Raw genomic sequence first — 26,727 nt, 5'->3', positions numbered from 1 at the left:
TACATGCATGAAGTTATCTAAGAATAAAACCTTATCTCCATTACCCTGATTGCTCATCTCTAGCACCCAGACATCTGAGGTGATCCCATGCACTGGAGGATATCTCTACCAGTTCTTTTATCCTTTGCACCAAGGCAGAAAAACTGGCCTAACTGTGGCCTCCCTAGAACCTTTGAGTACTATACTTCTGATAACAATCAAGGTACATATGAGGCCCATCTGACTGAAATAGTTGAGAACCATGAGATTCCAGCTAACTGCACAGTTAAACAACAACATAGATAAGAGAAGAAAGAGAAAAGGCAAGGAGGAATTATTAAAGCCAGGTGTACAAGGAGGCAGAAGCTCGAGGGGACACGCAGGGAAAAGCAGTGAACCCTGAAACAGCTTAGGTAGGAGAGAACTAAAGTGAAGAAAGGCCTCCGGGATGGTTTGGGAATACAGGACCAGCCCACTAGATGAAGGGAGGGGTATAAATAAAGTCTGGCTAAAGATATCAGGTAGTTCATGGCTTGAAAGAGAACAGTGATTAAGATTAGCTCAGCTTCCAGAAATTTACTCTGCACTGGCCTAATACATTATGGTATTAATTCACTATATCTGGAAGCAAGAAATTTTAGAAACAACTACTTCTTCTTCTTCTTCTTCTTCTTCTTCTTCTTCTTCGTCTTCGTCTTCGTCTTCGTCTTCGTCTTCTTCTTCTTTTGTTTAGTTTTTTGAGACAGGGTTTTTCTGTGTTATATTGGGCTGCCCTGGACTCACTTTGTAGACTCAGGCTGGCCTCGAACTCAGTGATCTGCCTGCACCTGCCTCCCGAGTGCTGGGATTACAGGCTTGCGCCATCATGCCTGGCTTTTTTTTTTTTTTCTTTCTTTCTTTAACTTCTTAATAAAATGTTTTAAGTACAATAAAATCTTAGCAAGCTTTCATTTGGAGGCTGTAGCCTAATTTTTTAAACCAATATATTTTATTACAACTTATTAACGAAGTGTACGTCACTTATAACCCGACCAGCCAAAACAATAGGAAAAGAGGATTAAAGCACAATAACAAAACCGTAAGGATATCAGTTCCAAGGAACGATTTTCCTGGTATACTCAGTGGGATTTCTTTTGCTGGAACCTAGAGTAACCAGAACCCTGAACCTCAGCAGGAGCTGGAGCCCTGAAGCCTTCGCTCAAGTGGTTCTCTCTAAGAACGTCTCGAAGTGGAGCAATGAACAGCCAAAACTATCCGAAGTCTCCCAAGAGCCCCGCCTCCGGTTCTGGGCTCATTTATATATATCTTCCCAGAGTCTGTTCGTGGGCTCTTTTCAGATGGCAGCAATCAAGTTCCCGCAGGAGGTGGTTGGTCTTTTAGTGGATTAACCTCACCTGTTCTCTCACAAGACAGTTCACTATCCCACACTTGGGAAACAGGTTTATCTTTCTTTCAGGAGGCCACATATAAAACGAGGTTCTCTCATGATTCACCACAATAAACTACAAAACTGACAAGCTTTAACCTCAAATAAGTTATCAACAGTAAATGAATTCCCACTTTTTTTTGGCTCTTCATCTGCTAGTTACCTGTTGGGCCTGTGAGAATGAAGGTGCTGTAGCTGGTACCATCACGTTTCTTCCAGCTTCGGCCAGCTGTCCATGTCTGCCCGCACCCCATAAGTAGACATCACATTTACCTCCCAGGTGCCAGTCCTAGAAAACCCACAGGCACCTAAAGTTAAGTTTATCCAGTTGCTCAAACAAATATATACTGAGCACAAGCATGTGACAACCTCTACAGGAAACAGAAGGACACAGAAACACATGCATTTACAATCGAAAGAATGACTGAAACCCACCACATAGCAATCTCATCTTTACTGACCTCGGGTCTAGAAGTTGCCCATGACATAATTTGTTCATCCATGCCATTGATCCACTTGCTGTTATCCTGTAAGACAGAGCACACATCAGAACTAATGGTGCTTTGTCAGTGCTTGCCTGCTCCTTTAGTGTTAACAGTTCCTTTCTAAGGAACATGGTGATACTATGAGAAGTCAAGAGGAGTTGTTCTTACTTTGTTTTTTGTTTAAAAAAAAAAAACAAAAAAAAAAAAAAAAAAGAAAAAAAGAAAAAAAAAAAGAAAAACAGGGACTCACTATGTTGCTCATGTCGGCTAGTTTCAAACTCTTGGGCTCAAAATTCTCTTGCATGGGGACACAGGCATTTGCCTTACCATCCAGCAAGCCCAAAGTCACAGCAATTTCAAAATTGCTTTTCGTATTCTAATATTTACTTTTATCACACACACTTTGGCTACCACGGTAGCCTAGGTTCAAAGCTACCATTCATGTTTACTGAGCATCTGTGGGCATAAGGCCATGTATAAAACCTACTGCCTCCCTAGATTCGTTGTCAGTTTAGTGGGTAGGTCTTGTCAAGGCTTCAGTTTCCATATCTATAAGATGATATCAGGGCCAAATGGGACTCAAGAAGACCTGCTATACTCTGTTCTCTTCTTTTATACTTTATTTCACTGCTCTCTATTCTAATACTTGCATGTGGTGCTGACCCTGGGGACTGAACTCATGCTGAGCTGTCCATGTCAGGCAGGGGTGCTGAGTGTAGCATTCACAACACCATGGAAGACATTTTCTTGATTAAAAATGATGTTTTCCTCAGATAATTTTCCTCAATTCAGTTATCTGTTTTATGTTGTACTTACATTTTTACGTTCCAATGTGTGCAAACATAAACCTTAGTTAAGGTCAGGTGCTTGTCCCCCTTTCACTGACATTTACCTTCATAACCATTTCTACAGCTAGACTCAAATACAGTAAAGCGGAAACCACACGCGCAATGCTCCTTTGTACTCTCACTTGATGATTACTAACGTGTCTAAAGTGTGGAGTGAGTCAGAATCTCTATGCGGCATACATCTCTCAAAATGACCAGGAAAAAAACCTGAACATGTGTACGATTAAGGCACCTAACAGGCACCTACAGACGAAGAAAACAGTTAAGTATGGAAATATGTATGGAGTCAGTGATTCAGAAGGGCTCTGTCACTAGAGACTTGAACAGCCATACCATATAAAAGTGTATTCAGTTTATCTAAGGGCATGTCACTAGCTAGTCAAGCCAGCAAAGGAACTGTGTCGTGCCAAGCAGCCATGACACAGTCTCCAAACAGGTAACAGCAGCTCACACTGCACTTACCATGAGGAGTACTAGCTCATCCTCGGGAACAGGCTCTAGGTCTGGGACAGTAAATGACTCTGGAAACTGGGCTCCGTTGGTCAGGGCTTCTGCAGCCTTGATGGTGGTTGAGAAGCACTCTAACCAGGCCCACTCATTTGGATTCCAGGACGCAGGGTCAGGGAGGCAGTTCTGATGGTGTGGTGGCACTGGAGGGTTACACAGCAGCTGATCCAGATGAAGGCCCACAGCAAGGGAAGCCAGACATTGCATGTAGGGGCTGTGAACAAGTTGGTCGCCACAAACCACATGAGGCTAAGAAAAAACAAAAGAATGCCGGTGTCAGATATTCTGAGTAAACTTACTATGTTATGAAAGCTTACAGAACAGAGAGTGCTGTATACTCTTCAATTTTCTCTATCATATCTACGTCTATCTATCTAAAACCTTAAATAATCATAAATGGTTAATCAAAACTAAGAAACTTACGCTGCTGGTAAAACATTAGCCAAACCTTAATTTGGTTTTTGCCACTGATAAGCCTTTTTGTTCCAGAATCCAATACAGGATCATATTAGACAGCAGGTGTGGGCGTGCACACTCTTTTTCTGATCATAAACAAGATAGATAAATCACAAAGACCTGGCTCCTCTCACATTTCTTCCTTTACCAGGTACTCATCAAAGGCAAATTTCTCTTTTATGGCAGTCTTTAATCATGGCAGAGCAAATCTGTCACAAAGACCATGAAATTAAATCTAGGCAAATTCATCAGTGGAATTAATGGGATATGGGGTGAATAAACCATCTGTAAGAATGTATCAACACTACAAATTTTAGGGTCATAGTTTCATTTTACTCCGGTGAAAATAAAGAGTGGGTTTAAGATTAACTGAACAATTGCTTAGGTTCAAGTGACTTCCTTTCTGTCCAAATAGCTGCCCTTGTTTCCCTCAAACTTCATGTCCCTGGTGGTGGGTGGAAGGGGACCCAGACCCTAAAGCACCAAGCAGGGTGAGGAGAGCCAGGGGCACGCAGTACCCTGAAGCAGCAAGCAGGGTGAGGAGAGCCAGGGGCTCGCAGTACCTTCTCATAGGCATATTGCTCTTGAAGCATCATGGGTAGCCGCTCCAGAAATGCTCTCATGCAGGGAGCCATGTTTAATCCCAGAACACCCTGCTGTTTCAGGGCTGTCCTACAGGTTGCTAAAACGTGGTTGGCAGAAGCCCATTCTGCTGTACAGTTCACAACCAAAACATCCTGGTGGAAAGTAAAACATGCCATATGACTGATTTATTTATGGAAAAGTTTAAGAATGGTGCCATCACCATTCAACCTGGGAAATTCTCTCCAGTAATTGCATTGAGTACTTTTTCTTTAAAAAAAAAAAAAAAAAAAAAAGTTTTCTATGGAACTTTTAAAACATCTTAATTTTTGTCTAAGTAAAACAACTGAATAGAAAATAATAAAAAAGTGTGAATCACATTAACAAATTTTATTTAAAAATAATGTCAATTATCTGTTAGTTCATAGGACTTGTAAGACAAAGCTCACAGTACACCTTGAAAGTCTGCCATAACTACAGGGACAGTAGCAGAAATAAAACAGCTGTTTCCTCAGGAACTCAGGGTAAAGCCCCAGAACTGCCACAGGCTCAATGGCCACCTGTGCTGCTCAGGGTGCTGCACACTACATTGCTCATCTTAGAAACATCCTAGGATTGGCTAGTTTTTGTTACTACTTTTAGTACGACCAGTCTCATAGGATTATAGCTTCTTTTAACACAAGTTAAACACATAAAACACAAGTTAAACAGCACACTGGCTTTGATTTGTAAGACTACGAAGGCTGCTGTGGGGGTGATACCATACAACAGAACTGCTTCACAGCAGGCTGGCTAACACTTTGCTAGAACCTTAAATTTCAAAGCCATGATACATTTTGGATACTTAAATATCTTTGAGAATTTTTTTCCCCACAGAGTGTTTTTCTGAGATAGTTTAGTGCTGTCAAAAATCACGTGAGAAAATCAGAATCGGCTGTATCTTCCAATGGAAACAAACAAAACAAAACACCAAGCATTCAAAGCCCAGGTATAACAGCAAGGGTATGAAAAGAGAAATGGGCATCCCCAGGTTCTGAATCCCTTCTACCATTAAATAGTTGTACTATCTTGAACAGTTACTCCTCTGTACTGTGGGGGGGCTTGGACTGTAATTTCTAAAACTTCTCTAGGCTCATACTCTATGGTTTGATGCTGCGTTACCTTTGATCTATTTGAGCAGGCAGCTACCCCAACTTCTGGAATCCATACTGTGGTCTGAATAGCTCCAGAGCCTATCACAACCGTTTGCAGGACAGAGCCATCCTAAAATGAAGCATATTTATCAAACTCATTTCTTGACTTTAGGCACTGTTGACAAAACATCTGTTACTTTACATTCACAAAATATACATTAAAAATTATAACTGAGGGGCTGGAGAGATGGCTTAGCAGTTAAAGCACTGATTACTCTTTCAGAGAACCTGGGTTCAATTCCCAGCAGCCACATGGCCGCTCACAACTGTCTCTAACTCTTGTTCCAGGGGATCTGACTCCCTTATACTGACATATATGCAGTCAAAACACCAATGTACATAAAATAAAAATGATTTAAAAAAATTATAATTGCGCTGAATTCAACAACATTCAATTTATAACCTACTACCCACTTTTCACTTTAAAAATACTTGTCAGTAAGAAACCCAAAGGACAGATGGGTTCCTTTAGGGCAGATGACTCTATGGGAGCGTCTTCATTATCCAACACTGTCACATGGATAGTCTTAAGACTGGCTAGCTTTTTAATATGTATGATTCAAACTAATGTAAAATATTTTTAAAAATCTATGTCCTTACCCTTAAAGACCAAATGTTCATAAGCCCTCCAAGTCCACCAGACACCAAGGCCAACCCATCAGAACTGAAGGCCACAGTCCGAACGGGAGTGATGTGTCCCCGCAGCTGATAAACACACTTGGCTCCTGCTGATTTCCTATAGCCGTCCTATAAGTCATCGTTTTGAATACATATTAGTTTAAGAATAGTTTATAGGCTCAAGATTCATAGCTCATTATTAAAAATTTTACATTTTAGTAGTACAAAACTGGGGACTAAGGTAGAGAAATTTTAAAAACCACTATCTCTGAGACAAAAAATTCTGACTCTTGGCTTGTGAACAATAGTTTTATTTTAAAATTTTAGCTTCATGTAATTTTTATTTTCTCACCTAACACTTACCAACTGCATGTGCTTACTCTATACAAACGTGCTTCCCTACTGTTGGCTGATGGTTCTGTCTGATGGAACATGGTTGTGAGAAAACTCCAGGAAAACAAGACAATAGCTGTGACCTCAGTTTCTTCGAAACACAAACTTGCTCTTGGATGTGTTCATGCTCCTCTAGGTGTGGCAGGGAGGGGAGAGTCTGCTTCAGGTGTTCACTACAGCGGGCTGCTGCGTTTGTTTACATGCCTCTATAGGAAAACACGTTTTGCCATGTGTGGCTTATCCTTGTGATTGTACAATTTATTCAGGTGATTCTTATCCCATGGAATATAAATTGTCGGGTGCTCTGAATAAAGTTGGTTTTTGCACAGATTTTAGTCTGTTTCATTTTTAGGCTCCAATCTTCCAGGTTCCCCCTCATCTAGAACTGTTAAACAATGTCTAGTCAAATTCGCTCTGCCAGGTTGTTTAGAGAGCAGGCGCAGGCACCTCCCTGGGACAAAGCGTAGACCGTATCTACCTTTCCTGGTCTCAGCTCTAGTTCTCTAGCTCTTTCCTCCTGCAGCATTTACCTCTTCACCCTCTTTCTTTCCTCTTTATTCTAGCTGAGACAGGACAGTACAGGCGCATTATGAAGATGAAGAAGGGAACTTCTTCAAAGGTGTCTGTGTCACAAGCAAATGGGAGCTGCAAACTGGTAGTCCAGAGGGCCAGCTTAACCAGACATCCAGGGCTTGTTTTTGCTTTTTTTTTTTTTTTAAGAAGTGTAAAATGCCAATATTAGTATCTAATTATTTGGAGTTTCTACTTACAATAGTAGGTGGTTTGGCTTCTACTTAAAACGATTAGCTTCCTTGTTAACAATAGGCTCTTAACTCTAGGGAGGTGACAATCAGCTGTGCAAGAGCTTACATTGCATCACAGTAAGTAAGAACTTACATCACCACTGAACGAAGTCAGAGCCCACCTAGTAACTGAGCGCTGGGCTCTGAAACATCTGGCAACAGTAAAAGGTTTCTGAATACATAACCAAAACTGTGAGAGGAAGCTCACAGGGATCTGAGGTGTCTCTGGCAGTGGCTGCCTCGGCACTGCAGCACCTTACTGCAGCCTGGGTTCTGAGCACACACGTCTCCCTGTCCTGTGCATGTTGTCACACTGTTCAACACCAATGAGGGTTTCATGAAACATCTTGATTAAAATTTGAGATTATAGCCGGGCGGTGGTGGCGCACTCCTTTAATCCCAGCCCTTGGAGGCAGAGGCAGGTGGATCTCTATGACTTCGAGGCCAGCCTGGACTACAGAGTGAGTTCCAGGACAGCCAGAACTATTACACAGAGAAACCCTGTCTCAAAAAACAAAACAAACGGAAAAAAAAAAAAAATTGAGATTACATGTTATGAATTGCAGTGATTTTTACAAATTTTTCTGTTCTTACATAAATATAATGGTTTATGGAAAACAAATTATTTTTTTATTTTTGTATTGGCATTCCTCAGCAAGTATCAAACAAGTATGTCTTCTGGGTTGTACTATGTTTGAATATTTGATTTTAAAATTTACTGTTTAAACCACTGACTAGAGCTTCATTTTTAAAAATCTTTTGGCTTGGAACTAGAACAGAATTTCCAACAAGTTTGAAATGGTTCTAAATGGTTATATTATGTATTTATATGCAAAAAGTGCTCTCAGTATCGACAATTATAAAATAAAAAAGCTAATCAAGTCTAAAGGACACTGAGGATGCTTTATCTCTATCACTCAGCAAAAACTTAATTCTTTAATGTAAAAATAAACAAGCACATGTATCCCATAAGTACGTAAATTTCCTTTCCTCTTTAATAAATGGTAAAATAAGAGATATACAAAGTATCATTCTAAAATAAATTTCATTATGATTTTTTACCAATGACTGCTTGCTGAGCTCACCCACTTTATACACCCACAGCAGGGTGTGTAAGCGTTTCTTAGGTGAAGAGGCTGAGAGTCAGGAGGTTTGAGATGAAGCACGTGTGCTCCCTGGAAGTGTTGTCTGCGCCCTTCTCCTCCATACTTCCCTACCCCAGATCCACGAGGTGATGTGAGCTGTCTAGATGCCTTTGTAAGAATCCAAGCCTGCAACTTTTCTTTCAAAATAATGGTTATGTGCAGGTGAAGTTCTGACTCTGGATGGGGACTCCCACTGTGACAGTCCCCTGTCCCAGACTTCGCTCAGGACCCCCAACATCCGCTCCATCCATCACCAACACGATCGCCACCCAGTATGCATTAACTACCTCACTGCTACTAGAATGATAGTGTCCTTGACTTATGGAAGTTACGTAAACTTGGGAGAGCATACAAATCATAATTATTTACATTTTCCTGATGGATTGATACCCTTCAGGTATAGAGTAAATACCTCACTGAGGAGGAGTTACTGTACTATGGTTTCAGATAAAAGTTTTAACAGCTATACATTACCTGACAATTTGATTCCAGGTCCCACCATCCTTCTGAGCTGGCCATACCAGTCTGTGTGGTATCTTGTGGAATACGCCAAACACACACTAAGCCATTTTGACAGCCACTTAAAAGAAAATCACAAAAGGAGAACATACTAAATGAAAATCTAAAAACATGCTTTTATTTCTCTTAGGTAATTTTATGGCATTACACATTATGAAAATAGTAACAAGACACTAAACTGAGATTATTGGGAAGTCATACTACTGCCAAGCAACAATTTACACTACCATAAAAGTCAACACACACACAAATCTGTAACATACGTGGCCATCAGTAACTGCATCTTGGATCCTTTCCCTGGAAGGCTGCACCAGGCGATGCCATTTACAGTGGACGGATGGCAGAGCGAATGGAGACAGCGCCAGCATCCTGAAACAGGCCCCCAGAGTTTCACATTTTCTTCTTTGGCACATGTCATAAGAATATGGCCTGCTGGGTCCCATTTCATACTAACAAGAGTCTCCTTAAAATGGTAGGGAAAAAATCAGAGTAATACTTGCTTCACAGTATGTACTTTATATTCATTAGTTTGTGGATGGTACTTTCCTCTAACTCAACTGTTTTAAAAATCAAGATTTTTATATGAATCAGATATTGCCATATAATTCTTAATCTCAATCAGCTTACCCTTAAATACAGTCTACATCATCTACAAGCTGATAAATATAAAATTATATAAATTATGAAAATATGGCTTAGAAAAGATACAGTACCTTTCTTTTGCATGTGTTTGCATTGAATCACTTCTTTTACTGGTAATCATTACAATGTGAAAAGACAGAAACCAGAAAAGAAAGAAAAAACAAAAACAAAAAACAAAAGCAAAAACAAAACAAAAAAACCCTCAGCATTCCTCACCCCAAATTAGTGAAAATGCTTATGAGAGCCTAGGGCATATTTTGTGTTTATATGTTTTGATCACTGTGCTTTTAAACTTTTAATTTTTTAAAAATAATTTTAATGTATGCATATGGATATTTTGCCTGCATACATGTCTGTGCACTATGGGCATGCCTGGTGCCTGTAGAGGCCAGAAGAGAGCATAGGAACCGCTGGGACTAGAGTGATAGACGGCTATGAGATGGTCCCCAGGAAGCCGAGCTAGTGCTCTGAAACTGTGGACCATCTGGTCTTAGCCCTCGTGGGTTTTGTTTTACAATCCCTTCCCAAGCTCCCCAGGTCCTGGTTTCGTGCATTTATGCCACCTGCCTGGGTGGCCCTGCAAACCTCAGGACTGAAAACCTCTGAGGACTACCTTTGCATCAGTGAAGGTTCTGGCATTAATGGAGAAACTGGACAGGGGATATTCCTAGAGCATTTCCATTTAGCTCTTTTGCTTTCATTGTTGTTTTGTTTTGTTTTGCTTTTTTTGTAGCTTGAATTTTTTTTTTAAAACATAGACTTTCCCATGTGAACACATGGCACAAAGACTTTGTGTAACAATATTTTAATAAATGACATTGCAAAATATTGTTGAAGATACTACTTCCAAATAAAGTGAAAGAAAGAAAGAAAGACAGACAGACAACCATTGAGAAGATGCCTTTCTTTACCTTATGTGCATCAATAAGAACAACGCCTCCTTTCTCAAGTGGTTCCTTTGTTCCCATTAACAATTTTCCATCAAAATATCCTACTGCAAATGGTCTGTCTTCACTGAACCAAGCAATGCAAGTGACAGATACTACCATGATAAAAATACAAGAAAAGACGGATTTGTCATTATTTATACACATAACTAGAAGCCTTGAAAGAGATCTATGCTTCTACCAATACAGCAAGAAAACTTCCACACAGCTAACAAATCAGAGCCTGCAGCCTACATCCGATATAACCCACTTTAAGAATGCCATTTATTAGTGAAAGAAATTACTTCACTTTTAACATTTCACTCTTTCCCAGGAGGGTGTTATAAAAAAAGAAAAGAAAAGAAAGGCAGTAACAATGTGGCTGTTATTCAGGCACTGTATCAGGTTCTTCTTTTGGGAAAGAATCTTAGCCTTTCAAAACTTTCTAACTTTTGAACCCTGTGAAGTTATTGTCAAAAATTTTAAAGTAGACTGTAACAAACCCAAAACTACAAGGCGTGGCAGCACACACCTTTAATGCCAGCACTCAGGAGGCACAGGCAGGTAGAGCACTCTAAGTTCTAGGCCAGCCTGGTTTACAAAGTGAGTTCCAGAATAGCCAGGGCTGTTACACAGAGAAACCCTATTTCAAAAAACAAACAAACAAAATCAAACAATATCCCCCAAACAAAACAAAAACATAACAACTCTGCTGTCAGAGTACCATACAAATTGGCACTGTGACCTTTGAATTACTTGACTCCACCCAAATAACTAATAAAAACTGCTAATAAAGACATGCACTTCCTCAAAGGTATTCAGTAAAGGAAAAAAAAAAAAAAATAGAGGCAGAACTTGTGTCCTCTGCTGAGTCTAGGAACCTTTCTCCTCCACCTCCCCCAATTTCTTTAATTCACTCAGTTGTTAACTTGTTTTCCCCATGATTTCCCCCTATTTCACAGCTCTAACTTTTAAGGACTACTTGGATCCTGCTATAAATGTTAAATCATTCACACAAAGGATAAATGATTAATATGATATAACTAAGTGAAACATCCTTTGGCAAAGAGACACAGTAAGGGGTGTGAGAGAAATTAGTTACTAATTAAAATCAGGTATGTGGTGGAAATATTAGGAAGCAAAGCCAAAAGTAGCATTGACTCAGCATTTCTATTCAACCAAACCCCTTTTTGTCTATCCGTCTACTTTCTTGACTAGTATACCATCTTACCATCCTTTCGATAGCAGTGTTCCAGTTCTCGGCGGTGCATAGTGGACACATCAACAACTTCAATCAGTCCTAGAGACCCGTCCATCCGTCCCACCAGCAATAACTCTGGAGACTCTCCTGACCAGGTTGTAGCAGGACCTTCTTCTGGCCAAGCCAGGGCAGACACCCAGTGAGGCTGAGTATCTACTAATCCTTTTCCTCCTATAGAGGGAGAAATAGGATGATAACTCACACTCACTTAACTCTTTATTTTTTACGATTTATTTATTAAGCATATAGTGTTCTGCCTACACGCACGCAAGAAGAGGGCACCAGATCTCATTACAGATGGCTGTGAGCCACCATGTGGTTGCTGAGAATTGCAATCAGGACCTCTGGGAGAGCAGACAGTGCTCTTAACCTCTGCGCATCTCTCCAGCTCATTTAGCTCTTAAAAAAGAACAAATGCCAGGTGTGGTGGTATGCATCTTTAACCCCAGCAACCAAGAGTGAGAAGCAGGTGAATCTCTGTGAGTCCAAGGCCTCTCTGGTCTACACATGCCATATAGATACAGATACAGGTGGTACAGCTATAGTTAGCTACATAAGATAGCTACCTGGATGGGTGGGTGGGTGGGTGGGTGGGTGGGTGGATGGATGGATGGGTGGGTGGGTGGGTGGGTGGATGGATGAATCCCTGGCTCACATGGGGTTTAGTGAGGGATAGGTATGTCCCTCAATACACACACACACACACACACACACACACACACACACACACACCGCAATCTCTCTCTCTCTGTGTGTATATGTCTTGAGACCCTTGTTGGGTTGCTCTGGAGCTACTATGTGTTCAAATGTTGGCTGCTTCTCCCAGGATCTTTGCTGTACTATGGGCAGATTCTCACATATTCAGGATCACGTTGTGAACCTAGCCTACCAAATTGAACCTTTTTGGATAATAAAAGTTGCTCATAGCCTATAGTTTAGCAGAGAGACAAACAAAGAAGGAACGGCAGAAATTCCTGGAAGGGGGAAAGGAACTCTAGGAAGAAAAAAGAGGAAAGCTTTCCCTAGGAGAAAGGAGAGGAGACAGACATGACCATAGCCCTGGAAGGAGCTCTCCACATGGCTGGATGGGTTAGAGGAGCAGTTGAGAGTCTGCCCAGCTAATGCCTAAGCTTTGAAATATTAAAAGGTCTTGGCGTCTTTATTTATATGGATTAAGGGTTACCAGGGCCATATAACAGAGCCTGTCTCCAAGAGTAAGAATAAATATAAATTTCATAAAAGAACGAGAAAAAAATTTTATTAGCTAATATATACAATGAAGTGTCCTGTTTAATAGTCTATGACTTTAAAGGTCTATGAGAACAAGATCCTTCTATTCATGTCTTATACACCATTCAAGTCACATGGTGGGAGGAGAAAACCTACTTCAAGTTATTCTCTCATCTCGGTATATACATGCACCTAAACAACAGATGGGTGTATGTGAAAGCACCTAATAAAACATTTATCTCTGAAAGAAGCATAAATGATAGAGCTATTTCAAGTGACTGAAAATTACATAGCTTAGAATCCAGTAACTACTATTTCTCCCAAAGCCTACCGTATTTTCCAGTGTATAAGATGACGCCCAACTTTTCCAGTTAAAATATAGTATGGAATATACCTGCTATATGAGACTATCCCTCTTCCAACGCATACCCTGTGCAGCAGATTCGCATGTGTCTATTTGCAGGCAGGGTAACAGCCAGGCATTAAAAAGTTATCTTATACACTGGAAAATATGGTACTTACTGCAGCATTAAAAGAAGTTTTAGTTTACAAAAGCAGGTAACTGAAGCTTCCAGGAAGTGTGTCCTGTGCAGTATTTTTTCTTTTCATGTCAACATTTTTTTTTTTTATTAATTTATTCTTGTTACATCTCAATTGTTATCCCATCCCTTGTATCCTCGCATTCCTCCCTCCCTCACATTTTCCCCTTACTCCCCTCCCCTATGACTGTTCCTGAGGGGGACCTCCTTCCCCTGTATATGCTCATAGGGTATCAAGTCTCTCCTTGGTAGCCTGCTGTCCTTCCTCTGAGTGCCGCCAGGCCTCCCCATCCAGGGGACGTGGTCAAATATGAGGCACCAGAGTACGTGTGAAAGTCAGTCCCCGCTCTCCACTCAACTGTGGAGAGTGTCCTGTCCATTGGCTAGATCTGGGTAGGGGTTTGAAGTTTACGGCCTGTATTGTCCTTGGCTGGTGCCATAGTTTGAGCGGGACCCCTGGGCCCAGATCCGCCCGTCATAATGTTCTTCTTGTAGGTTTCTAGGACGCTCTGGATCCTTCTACTTTGCTATTCTCCCATGCTTCTCTCATCTAGAGTCCCAATAGGATGTCCTCCCTTCTGCCCCAGTTTCCTGGTAAGTGAAGGCTTTCATGGGACATGCCCCTTGAGCTAGTGTGCAGATATAAGTGAGTGTATCCTGTGCAGTATTTTCATAGCTGTTGAACAGTTCATGGATAGCCTAGTAAAGAGAAGCCACTGCTTGGCTAAGAGACTGAGTGAGCGGATATGAGAGGACCACGTGAGAGGAAGACTAGGCTGCGCCCACTGCACTTGCAGTGTCTTACCATTAACCTGCCAGATGTTCACCGTCTTCTCCAAAGCCCCAGCAAGGTATTTGCCACTGACACTCCAGGAAACAGGAGAGAAGCTTGGGTCGCTGGGTGATCCGAGGCTTTCCTCAGCATCGCCTTCCCTAAAATGCAACAGGCGAGTATGCAATTTCCATCCCCATTTCTAAATGTAGCAAGCTAGATTTCAAACCTTGAAGCAAGGGGGCATTTCAGCCTAGTGATCATAGGACAGTCTCAGTCAACAGTACTTGCCACCACAGAGAAGATGTCAAGTCTGAAAGAATGATGCTTCAACTACTTCTCATAGTTAGGACAGAATCTATCAGCAAAGACATTCAGAATTGTTCTGGGTTGTAGACAGTTACTACTCAGCGTATGATTTCTGTACGGCAAATTTATACAAAAGGTCTCAGAAAAGAAATACCAGTTGGAGAGAAAGGAATTTCATCAAATTCACTGTTGGTGGTGATGCAAATTAATACAGCCACTGTGGAAATTAGTTTGGAGTGTTGTCAAAATTAAAAACATAACTATGATATGGCCCAGCTACTGCACTCCTGGGCATGCACACTGACAACGCCGTACTCTTGATTAGGACCTTCCTCATTTGTGGAACCCAGCCAATGAGACATGCAAAGAAATGTACGGGTAGGCATGGTATGATCTGTAGAAAAGAGGACAAAACGACTAAGGATGAGGAGATGAGGAGAGACCAAGCTGGGCAATGGATACAAGCTATACAAAAGGATATTATGTCAATTGTGTTTTAGTTTTAACAATTGTGGAGTTTCCATTTTCCTTAATAGAGAAGTACATAAAAACATATTCAATAGTGCTAGTGTAAAATCCAGTGCAAAGCGTCACAGGTGCTGTTTGAAGTGGCTGTTCTCACTGTACGGAGGTTTAATGGGATGCATAGACTTTGGGCATGGTTAATTTAAATGTGTGATTTTTTTAAAAAAGTTTTTTTAAATAATAAAAATGGTTAAATCAATTAAAAATAAATACAGCTAGTATAAGTATATAGTATAAGAATGCAACATGCTGTTACAAAACCAATTTATTCTAATTCCCAAGTAACTGCTGAAGATTGATGAAAATTAGTATACTGCTCGATATAACTAAAAATGTATTTGCTAGAAAGGCCCTGTTCTAATTTATTAGTAAGCTTAATAGAGTTTTAATTTTATTTCCTGGAAAGTTAAATATACACTCTGGAGATTTAGAAATACTATTCTATAAGAAAAACCTTTAAGAATAGACCCCATTAACATAAGCAAGATGAGACACATACAGCCTGCCTGAGCTTTCCACCAGTGAACAAGCACTTACAGTCTACTGAACACACAGGTCTGCTGGAGAGAGTACTGCTTCTTGGTGACATTCCACACCCGAATAGTGCCATCGTTGCCACTGGTAGCCAACAGGCCTTTTTTATTACACCATACACACGTCATTACCTGGAAAAATCAAGACAGATAAGCCAAACCAAGTTTTTATTTTAAGGACTCCATCATTTGAAGTTCTGCAAAAAAGTTATCTACCATGAAACTGTGAAAACATACATGATGTAATAATTCAATATATGTTGTTTCATTTTCAAACCGGTAAACTACCTATTTGAAGTATAGCTTTAAAGTACTGTGGCCAAGCTCCTCCCAACTATTTAAGACCTATTAAATCCTTTTTAATAATTTTTTGTTTTATTTATCATCGTCTCTATATGTGTGTATGGAAGAGAACACACATGCCACAGTGAACATGTGGCCGTCACATTTAGGGGAGTCAGTTCTCTCCTCTACTGTGGGTTCCCCTTGGATCACGTCAGGCTTGGGTGGTAAACACTTTTACCCAATATATGTGTATGAGAAAAAGAAACACAGAAAATAGATACTGAGACCTACACTCTGAGCAGTAAGACAGGTCACTAACACACCTTATATTCAAAATACATACTCTGTTTTGATGAGCCTCCAACTTGATAACAGAGCATTTTCTGAGATCTCCTCCCATGTCAGCCAGTGTCTGTGGAGCAGTCTGGTTGTCACGGTCATGTGCAGCAAGAGTGCGCACAAGCTGTTGAGCAGCCCATTGCCTGTGCTGTGAAGACAGCCTAGAGGAGAGGCAGCAGGCTGCCAGGGCATTAGCCAGCTCCAGAGGGCCTACAGCAGAAGGATCATAGGAAGGATGGGCATGCAATTGGGCAATAAAACCTGCTTAGACAGAACAACGAAATGATGCCCAGGTAAGAGTTGGCAGTGATGAACAAACAGAAATGGGTTAGCCCATTTCTCTTTATAAATTTAAACTTTTATAAGCAATCATTTTACCACATATATAAAATATATTTATTTTACATCAAATTCTATAATGTCTGATTCATTGCAAACCTATGTTTTATTATACACCAAGAAACAGTCCTTGCTCTAAGAACTTACATTGGGAATGCAGCAGACATAACCTTCTGACCTATGCAAAAGCAATGGGCCCTTAAGGACAACCACCTAGTGTCTGCGGCTAAAAGAGAGCCGTAGCAGGGATGTAACCGGAGTTACGGCCCAGTGACAGCACATACTCCGAATGCACAAGGCCCTGGGTTCCAATAATCAGCACCAAATACACAAATAATTTTAAAACTGGATCTTAAAGAGATAGTAAAGGAACTAGGCCAACTAATCCCAAAGCCCATCAATCTCAGCTAAATGTTCTTGACTAGAGTGAAGGTTAAATAGCAATTTAAGTAGTTCTTTCAAAGTGTTATCTTCAATACTGTTTCTACTTAAATTGGATTAAACAACCCTACCATGTATGTTGACTCAAGCCATTATCTGTAACTACACTAATTGATACATTTTCTAATAGTCATTTCAGTGTCTGTGGAAGCCTGTAATTCCAGTGCTCAAGAGGCACAGGAGGATTGCAGGTGTGAGACCAATCTGGGACTACACAGACTCTGTCTCAAAAATCCAAAGCTATCTCTGTAATTCTTTTATATTTCAAAATTAAGAAATGTCCTTCATTACATACAACAGTGTAAAACCACATCTCTTTGTTTTGTTTTGTTCGAGACAGGGTTTCTCTGTGTAGCCTTGGCTGCCCTGGACTCCCTTTGTAGACCAGGCTGGCCTTGAACTCACAGCGATCCACCTGCCTCTGCCTCCCGAGTGCTGGGATTAGAGGTGGGCACCACCACACCCAGCACAGCCACATCTCTTAAGACATAAATTAAGTCAATTAGAAAGCTGTACTCAAACAGTATGAAACCTACCTTTCTTTTCTACTTCTGACTTATCATAATTAGGTCTCAGTTTGGCCCCTTTGTCTGCCAATAATGCCACAAGGGCTTGAGTTACAACAAAGTTTGGGGAAGTTACAAGTTTATTTTCTTCAGCAATTCCACGAAGAAAGCTGGGTAGAAACTTCCGCTGAATGGGATCATCAACTGTGGTGAGATTGACACCTGTTGCAGCAGAAATCAAGTTCTGAAGAGGCAATCAGGATAGTTTATTTTTTATATATTATTGGAACAAAAACATTTAATTTCAAAATGTTCTTTAAGAATCCCTAGGAAAAACAAAGCAGGAATTCCTGAAGCTGCCTTACCTGTGTACACAGCTGCACCAACAGCTTTGCAGCACTTGGAGTATTTGATGCCAGGCATCCCACTGCTGTGCTCAGGTAGGCCAGGCAAGAAATGGGCTTGCTAGCCTTGCTGTGCCCACCTCGTGAGCGCTCTGAGGTGCTGGCCACTGCAGAAGGGCTGGTGGAGAGGCCAGCTCTCCCTGCTGCAGCTAAGCACATTAACCGAACCAGTGTCCGGATATCCGTTAACCCCAGAGACTCAAGACCAGCAGCCAGGCTACAACTGGAACCACTGTCAAGAAAAGACAGCACTTCAGATAGACAAAACAAACAAACAAACAGACAGACAGATTTCTTAAGGGGCGATTTTGAGCCCCACACACATGCCATTCTCACCATCAAAAGCTGTGACATCACTGGTCACATATGTCCTTATATCAAAACATGTGAAGTTGAGACAGTCATCTAAACATTTTCTTTATAATGAATTATGCACTAAGAGTTATCACTAAATCAAAAGAGAAACACAGAAAGAAAGGGAAAAGAAAAGGAAAAGAAAAGGAAAACGTGAAAGGATCTTTGTGCAAAGGTGAAGAAGATACAGCATACAAAACAGGGTGCAGTAAAAACCAGTTTTAAAAGGGAAGCTCATAGTAATAAATGCCTACATAAGGAAAATGGGAAGGTAGCTTTACATCTCAAGAGACTAGAGAATTGAGAGTAATGCAGAGCCTAAAGTCAAGATAACAACAGAGCTGAAGTAGAAAATAATTAACAACAACAATAATAATAAAAATAAAAAGAGTTATCACTAAATCACTGCTATATGACATTAGGAATATTCACAGCCTGGAAATCCCCATGTAGCTACGCTCTAGGTCAAGAAACAGAACTCTAGCAGCACCTTAGAAGCTTTCTAGGGGCTCCTTGCAGTCACTGTACCTTCGGAAGTAACCACTGTCTAATGTCTAAAGCTGTATGTTAGTTTTATCAATTTTTAATCTTTATATAGTTCTGCAGAAGTAGCAGTTCACTTTTTAAAAGAAGATTGATTGAGTGATTTATTATTTATGCAGTATTCTATCTGCATGTACACCTGCAGGCCAGGAGAGGGCACCAGATCTCATTATAGATGGTTGTGAGCCACCATGTGGTTGCTGGGAGTTGAACTCAGGGCCTTTTGAAGAACAGCCAGTGCTCTTAACCTCTGAGCCATCTCTCCAGCCCTAGTAGTTCACTCTTTAATTTCTACCTAGTACCAACTGAAACAGCTTAATTTCCAGTTTCTGGAACAACAACAAAAGAGACATGCAACTGACTCTGTTACTAAATTGGCATTATTTCAACCTAAGAAGGGCCAAGCATTAACTGAATAGCTACCAATAATGACTAAGTCTAACCTAAATTCATTCAACCACGTCTTCCCAGATTTTGAAAACTCTCTCATATCCCCCACCAGAGTCCTGTGTAATCACACCAGCTGCTAACTAGGTCACTTGACATAATACTCACCTGACGGAGAGAAGAGACAGTGCTCGCATGACCATGGTTCTCGCCAGAAGGACTTGAGCAGCAGCAGTCACTCTCCTTAAAGCCACCACTCGGTCATGAGGGTTGGCAAGGGCTGCTGCCTGCTCTCCTAGCGTTACTCTCCCAGAGGAACTCTTTTCCACAGAGCCATGGCAACCTGAAAGCAGGATTTTGTTCAGTTTTCAACAAAGTAAAATAAAGTACTGGACTACTGAATATTCCCCCTTGTTTTATATAGGTTTTAGCTTGTAAAGAAATATAGCAAGACATATGTTTTGTTCGCCTAGAACTAAAAGAAAATTCCTTAAGGTGTTAAATTTAAAAGATTTCTGAGTTGATAGAAGAAAATTTCCATTAAATACAGGTTGGTTTTTCTTCACCCTTTTTATGTGTCACTTCTGATATTAACAGATATAGGAAGGCACTGTTTTTAAAAAAATATTTTGCCTACCTGTATGGTACGTGCACCATGTGTATGCAGTGCCCAAGGAAGCCAGAATGGAGCATAAAATCCCTTAGAACTGGAGTTACAGACAATGTGAGCAGCCATGTGAGAGCTGGGAATAGAACCCAGGGTCTTCTTACAAAAGCAGTAAGTGCTCCTAACCACTGATCCATCTCTCCAGCCCCAGAAAAGATATAATATGCTTTAAGTACAAATAAAGAGCTAACTCGCTAATAATGCTGATTTTAAATTCTGGTGTGTGTGTGGGAGGGTGTGCGAACGTGAATTTGGCTGGTCTAGCCAGATCAACAAGGTCCACTCAGGTTCAGTGGAAGACCCTGAGGTGGAAAAGGATAGAGGAAAACCCTCATATCAAACATCTGGCCTGTAGTCAGTGTCCCTCCCCCACCAAATGGCTAAAGACATTTGTTGGTATGAGACTAAACTATCATTTTTACTATTTACCTAAGAAAAATATTAAAACAAGCAATAAAATCAATGACAATAAGCCTTTCAGCTCACCAATTTGCATCAGAGTCTCTTCCATACTGTTGGTAGCTGTGACCATTGCTACTGATGCTCCCAGTGGGTCACTGTCAGGAAACTGAACTGGTTCCGGCACAATGCGCCGGTCATTTAAACCAAGTGGTCCAGCAAGCAATTCAAATTCTTCTTCACCTGTTAATTTTTCATCTTCATCAACATCTAACATGTCCCAGTCTTCTGGAATTAAAAAAAATGTATGTCATGTGAACAGAAACATGGCATAGTTCAGCTAAGGATGATTATTTTAAGACAAATCTAAGATAATCTAAAATGTTCAAGGAGTCAAAATCCAAGACTCAGACAATGAACTACTATAGCGCCATCTCCTGGAGACCTGAGTGACCTGCATGGCTGAGGCTTGTGAGACTACTAGAATGGGGAGTGGAATCAAATCCACTAAAAGCAACCAATCATAGTGGGCTCACCTAATAAACAGTCAAGCAAATGAGTGCTCAAAAATAGTAATGTTCATTTCAACTTTTTATTTTTTTTCCACAATTAGGACAGAAAAAAATTTAAATGTTACCCCCTTCCCCCCATTCTGGGGGGAAAACAAAAACAAAAAAACAAAAACTCCTGCAAATAAATTAGCACTCTATGGTAAAGCTCACATTAAGCTTGGGTTCTTTCTCCTGTGACTCTCAGTGTGGAATGTTGTTATTAAGCAAAGTCAGATGCACTCAGGGAAAGCACTAGGCAATAAGTACACACACACACACACACACACACACACACACACACACACACACAATGGTAAAGTTTAGTAGCAGATGTTAAGCAAGAAGTATACACAAAAATACATTTTAAAATAAGGAAGCTCTCAAGACAAACAACTACCTTCATACACACTGTCCTGCTTGCCAATTAGATCTGGAGCTTGTCCCTTGTACCTGCACCAAACATGAAGAACATCGTGTTTTTATATAAAAGTTAGTACCCAAATGCAAATTAAGTCATTAGAATATTGTAAGAGTTCATTAATTAAGCAGCAGAAAGTAAAAGTGTCTTGTGTTATGGGACAATTGCAGTAAAAAAACTGCTGTATGTACATACAAGCTTACAGATCAATGGCTGCTTTACAAAACAACAACAAAACTGAGGACATTCTGGTCACTCTCAATAACTCTTTAATCAAACTCTGTCCTAGAAAGCGGCAACAATTTAACAGTTGCAGAACTAGATGTTAAGTATATAAAGAGAGCTTCTTTTTTTCTCTCTGTTCATTTAAACAGAGCTCTTTTTTTTTTTTCATCAAGAAAAACATCTTAGTTAAAATACCAGAAATATGTTGGAAAACATTAATTTGAAGTCTTGACCCTACATTCTGAGGGTTAAGATGAGGACCCTGAACACAGCCTGCCACAACGCTAATGGTTAACACAATCAAAATGCCACAAAAGGCTTGCTGCCATGCCACTGTGCCTGGGGTCCCACAGACCAAAAGTGGCCCCCAAATCTGCTAGAAATGAAATTCCTTGGCCTCCACAAGCTCTGTCCCCAATTGAATCAAAATTAATTCTTTACATGAAAAACAAAAACAACAAACAAAATAAAACCCACACAGTCCCTATGTCTTAACAGAACAAGATGTTCTCCTTCAAGGAGGGCTGCTATCTAGGACACAATCCTCAGGTACCTTTCAGAATTTGCAGTCTTGGTTTTGGTCTTCAGGGCTAAGTACTTCTCCCTGCAGCTGCCACACAGCAGGTAGTATGGATTTCCACTCCCACATTCACCACCAAACCAGCCATCCACATAGGAGCCATTGCTGCGATACCCTTGGCGGTTTGCACTGCGCCCACAGCCAGGGTGGTGTCTCTTCATGTGCTGGTTGAAGCTGACGACGCTGCATTCACACAGCTCACACACCACCACTTCTTCCCTGTCTTCAGACTCACAAACATGCTGCACAGAATGATTTTATACCACATTATAGTCCATTTATGATAAGAGGTAGATTATTTGTGATATAAAACTAGCTACTTTTTAATATTCTATAATAGTTCAAAGAGGTTCATTAGTGTTACATAATTTTCTTTCAGAGGAAGAATTCTGACCACACAATATGAAGGCGTTCTTTGCTCTTTCCTATTTGCTTAGATTATAACATTAAGATTATGGGACTGAAAAAAATTTAATACTTTAAATCTACCTCAAACCATTAAAAAAAATATTCTCTAGTGAAAACCTTTTTTACCTGGCCATAATGTAAGATCTATTTTCTGAATTTCTATGATGCCATTGTGATTCATTTATGTTATTAACCTAATCAAGTAAATGAAAGCTCACATCTGTGAGATTTTAAGTCTTCACTATACAAATGTAATGCTAACTAGTGTGTATACATAACTCCACATGGACTTATCCCTGGATGAGGGACATTACAAGATCTGGGTAGGCACTGGCTCCCATATGAGGCCTTATACACTTACTAACTAGAAACTATGAAGGACAAGAGCATGCACTCAGATATGAATGCAATTAAAGCAACAGTGTTAGATAACCCAGCGGTGTGCACTAGGACCTAACATCAACATCAGAATGAAGCATTACCACAATATGGCTCTAGTCATCTAGTCTGGGGAGAGAAGCAATAAATCACACAGAGAAAGCAACAAGAGAGACTTTCTTCTCAGTTTGTAGTATCAAAGCAATGCTCAAGCATTAAATCCCCAAACCTCAGGATGAGCTCTAAGGCTCTTTCAACTCTAGGCAAGGCCGCTGTTAGTAAGCTGTATGAACAGGAGGGCAGGAAGATAAGTCAGAGCAGCCCCCGCTGCAGTCACACACACCCAGGTAGGCCAATCCAGTACCTCTGGGATCCACATTCCCAGAATATCATTGTCACTGGTCAGGTCTTGTCCAAACACAGCTTCCATTGCTTCATCATCAAGATCAATTTCCAATTCCTCATCTAAATTAAAGTCATACAACGCCCCTGGGTCTTGCTGCAAAGATATTCCTTCTCTCCGACTTTGATTCCTGTGAGCCTGCACAGAGCGGTATAACCCCGCTCAGGACAAAACAAAAAAGGCATTTTATTTGCATGAATAAAGTAATCCTGAGTATTTCGCCAGTTCTTAATTTCCACACACGTAGAAGAGAACCTATCTCAGCTACCTCTTCGGATTCCAAACCATCAAGCTCAAATTACAACTGTCACGTTTCCTTATCTATTAGATCCACTATCTCTCAGACCACTGCTAAGTGTAAATAAGACACTACACACAAAAGCTTTAAGATGTTATATTGTCATCTACGTCACAAATATTATTTATGTTATAAATGTCAGTTGCTGTTACTCTTCCAGGTTCATTTTTTAAAATTCAGCTTCTCAGGGAACCAGTAGCTCAACAGGCAAGGTTTCTCACTATGAAACTCAGCCTCTCCTCATTTGCACAGCCTGTATTTTCTAAGCAAATCTCAAATTTCTTTCTCATGGTTCCCATAAGTGATCGAATCACTACTGATGCTGTAATATTTTAATAATATAATTCTTTCTAACAACAAATAACGTGGTTTTCAGCATGGAAAACGTAGTTCCCTGTGGCCAGGGACACAGCTTAGTGGGAGAGTACTTGCCTAGCACGCGTAAGTCCTGGGTGTGACCCCTTGCACTGTGAGGATGACTGGTAATGATGATGATGATGAAATAATGGACTAGAGATACAGTTCTGTGCTGAAGTGTTTACCTAGAGTGTGTAAGGCTCTGGGTTCAATTACCAGTATCATAAAAACTACAAAAGGAAAATATATTCTATGCCTCTAAATCAATCCTAGAATTTACTAATCTATTGAAAAACTTTGTTCTTGCTTCTCTAAGGCCTAGTCGTGAGGCTATGAAGTCCAGAGACAATGCCTCTCCCAGAAGCTTCTGGCCACTGATGTTAAACATTAAATAGACGCCATCACTTCTCATGTTGTAACTAAAGACGGAGAGCAGCTACAAAATCTTTCCAAATCTACAAGTAGCTACAAGTAGATGCCCAGAGGCAATTTAAAGACGAACCTATGAATACATGCTGTGGTTAGTGAAATTATACAGAGTGCACAATTATATGCAAACTGCTGTTCAGTGAGTCGTAGCATTACTAGTTTACTTATTGTTTAGTTTGTATCTTCTTTAGTGCTGCTTCTTTAATGATTTTTAAATGAGATCTTTTACCAAGAGAGGGATGTAGGAAATAATTACCTGCTCTTGCTAGCAATGTGCGAGCTGCTAAGTCAAACTTGTGCCTTCTTGTTACTGTGGAGCGGCCTCTAGCTGGTGGTCCACTTCCAGAAGCTGCATTCTCCGTATGATCCAGATTATCAGGGCTACAAAAGCAAATGTGAAGGCAACACAATTTTTTTAAAGCTCTCATGAAAAGAAAACAGAAGTATATGCTTGTTTGTACCTTTTTTTTTTTTTTTTTACCTTTTTCTCGAAATACCACTAAGAATAAAATAGTTTGTGTGCATGTGTGCCTGCGTGAGTGTGTGTGTGTGTGTGTAAATGTAGGTGGGTGTGAGGGAATGTCTGAGAGCATGTGTGTATAAGTCAGAGGGATGGCTTGGTGTTGTTTTTTAGCTACTGTTTTGGTTCCCCCCGCTGAGAGAGGGTCTGTTACTGGAATTAACCAAGGAAGCTAGGCTGGCTGGTTGGCTAGTGAATCCGGAGGATCCACACATCTCTACCTATCCTGATGACGGTGGCAGTGGTAGTGTGTGTGCGTGTGAGCGTGTTTTGTGACAAGGTCTCACTATATGGTTAGCTCTGGCAAGCCTGAAAATTGCTATGTATAGACCAGGCTGACCTTAAGCTCACAGAGATGCACCTCCTTCTGCAGGGATTAAAGGTGTGTACCACTAGACTTGGCCATGCCTGCGTTTTGTTTTTTAAAGGGTTTTGGAAATCAAACTCAGGTCACAAATACCTTACCAACTGATCTATCATCCTTTAAGCAGGTTTTGGTTTGGTTTTTGGTTTTTTCAAGACACAGTTTCTCCGTGTAATAGGCCTGGCTAAGCTGGCCTCGAACTCACAGAGATGCGCCTGCCTCTGCTTCCTGAGTGCTGGGAACTTAAACAGGTTTTTAAGGCTTCAAAGTTTTTAAATTAAAATTAAGACATTTTATAGAATACCATCATAACATATTTAGAATTGTTTTTGTTTGCTTTGTCATTCTCAATGTCTTTGGCTATAAAAATATCCTATTATTTTTTTTAAATATTGGCAGTATCTAAGGAGGAACTAGATGTGATTTGAATAAAGTATTTTTAGTGGAGGACAGTTGCTGGGGATTAAACCCGGGGTCTCCAGGGTACTATAAGCATCTACCACTGAGCTGTCCCCTTCAGCCCATGACAAAACATTGAAACATTTTCATCCTTTTTGAAACTCTTTAATTTTAGGTATGGCATATACTGTTTCTTGGGCATCAATTTTATCTGATTTTGAATTCTGCCAACAGTAAAATGATGATTAACTCATGTAAAAATCAAGTAGGATCAGAAATGGGTATGTGGCTACAGCTTTGCCTAGAGTGTAAAGCCAGGAATATCAGTCCAAACCCCACAGCAAAAACAAACAAAAAACCAAAATTTAAAAATATTTCAAACTAAATCCTAAATTATTAAATACTCAACATCTGAAATGACTGAGAATCTGTGCCAAGGGGAAACAGATACTGCAAATTAAATTATAAAGATATTTGTGGAATTTATAAAAAGTTTGCATGTAATATAAGACATAAGCCTTGGTCACCTATCCTTTTCTGGCTTCTACAGGCAAAAGGAATGAATGTGGTACATACATGAAGGCAAAATATTTATGTACATAAAATAAAAATTTTAAAATAAAAGAGAAAGAAAATATAGTCATAAAAAGTGTAAAAGGAAGTGATGGTAAGAAATTTTAGGATATTGTATTACATATCATTATAAGGTACAGACTCTCCAGAAACCTTTTCACAGCTTAAGATAAAAAGCAACAAATAATACTAGGCAGTGAAACTATAGGATTTGGCAATGTACCTAGCTATCTCAGGACTCACATTACTCTGGATTTGACCCCAGCACTGAGAAAAATGTTAAAATAAATGAAAACATGAATTTAATTAAAATGAGACAAAAAAAGTCTATTCCACCAAATCCGTTTGGGGCTTTTCTGACAGGACTAAGGACTGAACTCAGGACTATGCAAGCACTCTAGCACTGACATACCTTTCAGTCAGAAATCAATTTCTAATATTAAAAAATTCATAAGCTGATAACTAAAAT

At 40.2% G+C, this 26,727-nt stretch overlaps 1 protein-coding gene across 1 annotated transcript in view; it reads right to left on the bottom strand.

The window, feature by feature from the left end:
- The window catches only part of Herc1 (HECT and RLD domain containing E3 ubiquitin protein ligase family member 1), a 161,019-nt gene that overhangs the window by 23,210 nt on the left and 111,082 nt on the right, over window positions 1–26,727 (bottom strand). The window contains exons 43-63 of the mRNA XM_051156694.1: window positions 24,659–24,783; window positions 23,259–23,479; window positions 22,103–22,371; window positions 21,304–21,356; window positions 20,443–20,643; window positions 19,458–19,632; window positions 17,967–18,237; window positions 17,632–17,845; window positions 16,320–16,525; window positions 15,696–15,823; window positions 14,358–14,485; window positions 11,754–11,954; window positions 10,508–10,638; window positions 9,218–9,417; window positions 8,910–9,015; window positions 6,077–6,223; window positions 5,445–5,546; window positions 4,265–4,438; window positions 3,201–3,494; window positions 1,867–1,932; window positions 1,569–1,694 (exon numbers count right to left, since the gene is read on the bottom strand). Of these exons, the coding sequence (XP_051012651.1) occupies window positions 1,569–1,694; window positions 1,867–1,932; window positions 3,201–3,494; window positions 4,265–4,438; window positions 5,445–5,546; window positions 6,077–6,223; window positions 8,910–9,015; window positions 9,218–9,417; window positions 10,508–10,638; window positions 11,754–11,954; window positions 14,358–14,485; window positions 15,696–15,823; window positions 16,320–16,525; window positions 17,632–17,845; window positions 17,967–18,237; window positions 19,458–19,632; window positions 20,443–20,643; window positions 21,304–21,356; window positions 22,103–22,371; window positions 23,259–23,479; window positions 24,659–24,783 (3,538 nt within the window). The remainder of the gene's footprint in view (window positions 1–1,568; window positions 1,695–1,866; window positions 1,933–3,200; window positions 3,495–4,264; window positions 4,439–5,444; window positions 5,547–6,076; window positions 6,224–8,909; window positions 9,016–9,217; window positions 9,418–10,507; window positions 10,639–11,753; window positions 11,955–14,357; window positions 14,486–15,695; window positions 15,824–16,319; window positions 16,526–17,631; window positions 17,846–17,966; window positions 18,238–19,457; window positions 19,633–20,442; window positions 20,644–21,303; window positions 21,357–22,102; window positions 22,372–23,258; window positions 23,480–24,658; window positions 24,784–26,727) is intronic.

Source organism: Acomys russatus, chromosome 14, assembly GCF_903995435.1.
Source record: "Acomys russatus chromosome 14, mAcoRus1.1, whole genome shotgun sequence".
Lineage (NCBI taxonomy): Eukaryota > Metazoa > Chordata > Mammalia > Rodentia > Muridae > Acomys > Acomys russatus.
The sequence above is the reverse complement of the archived record's forward strand: the minus strand, read 5'-3'. Positions and strand labels throughout refer to the sequence as shown.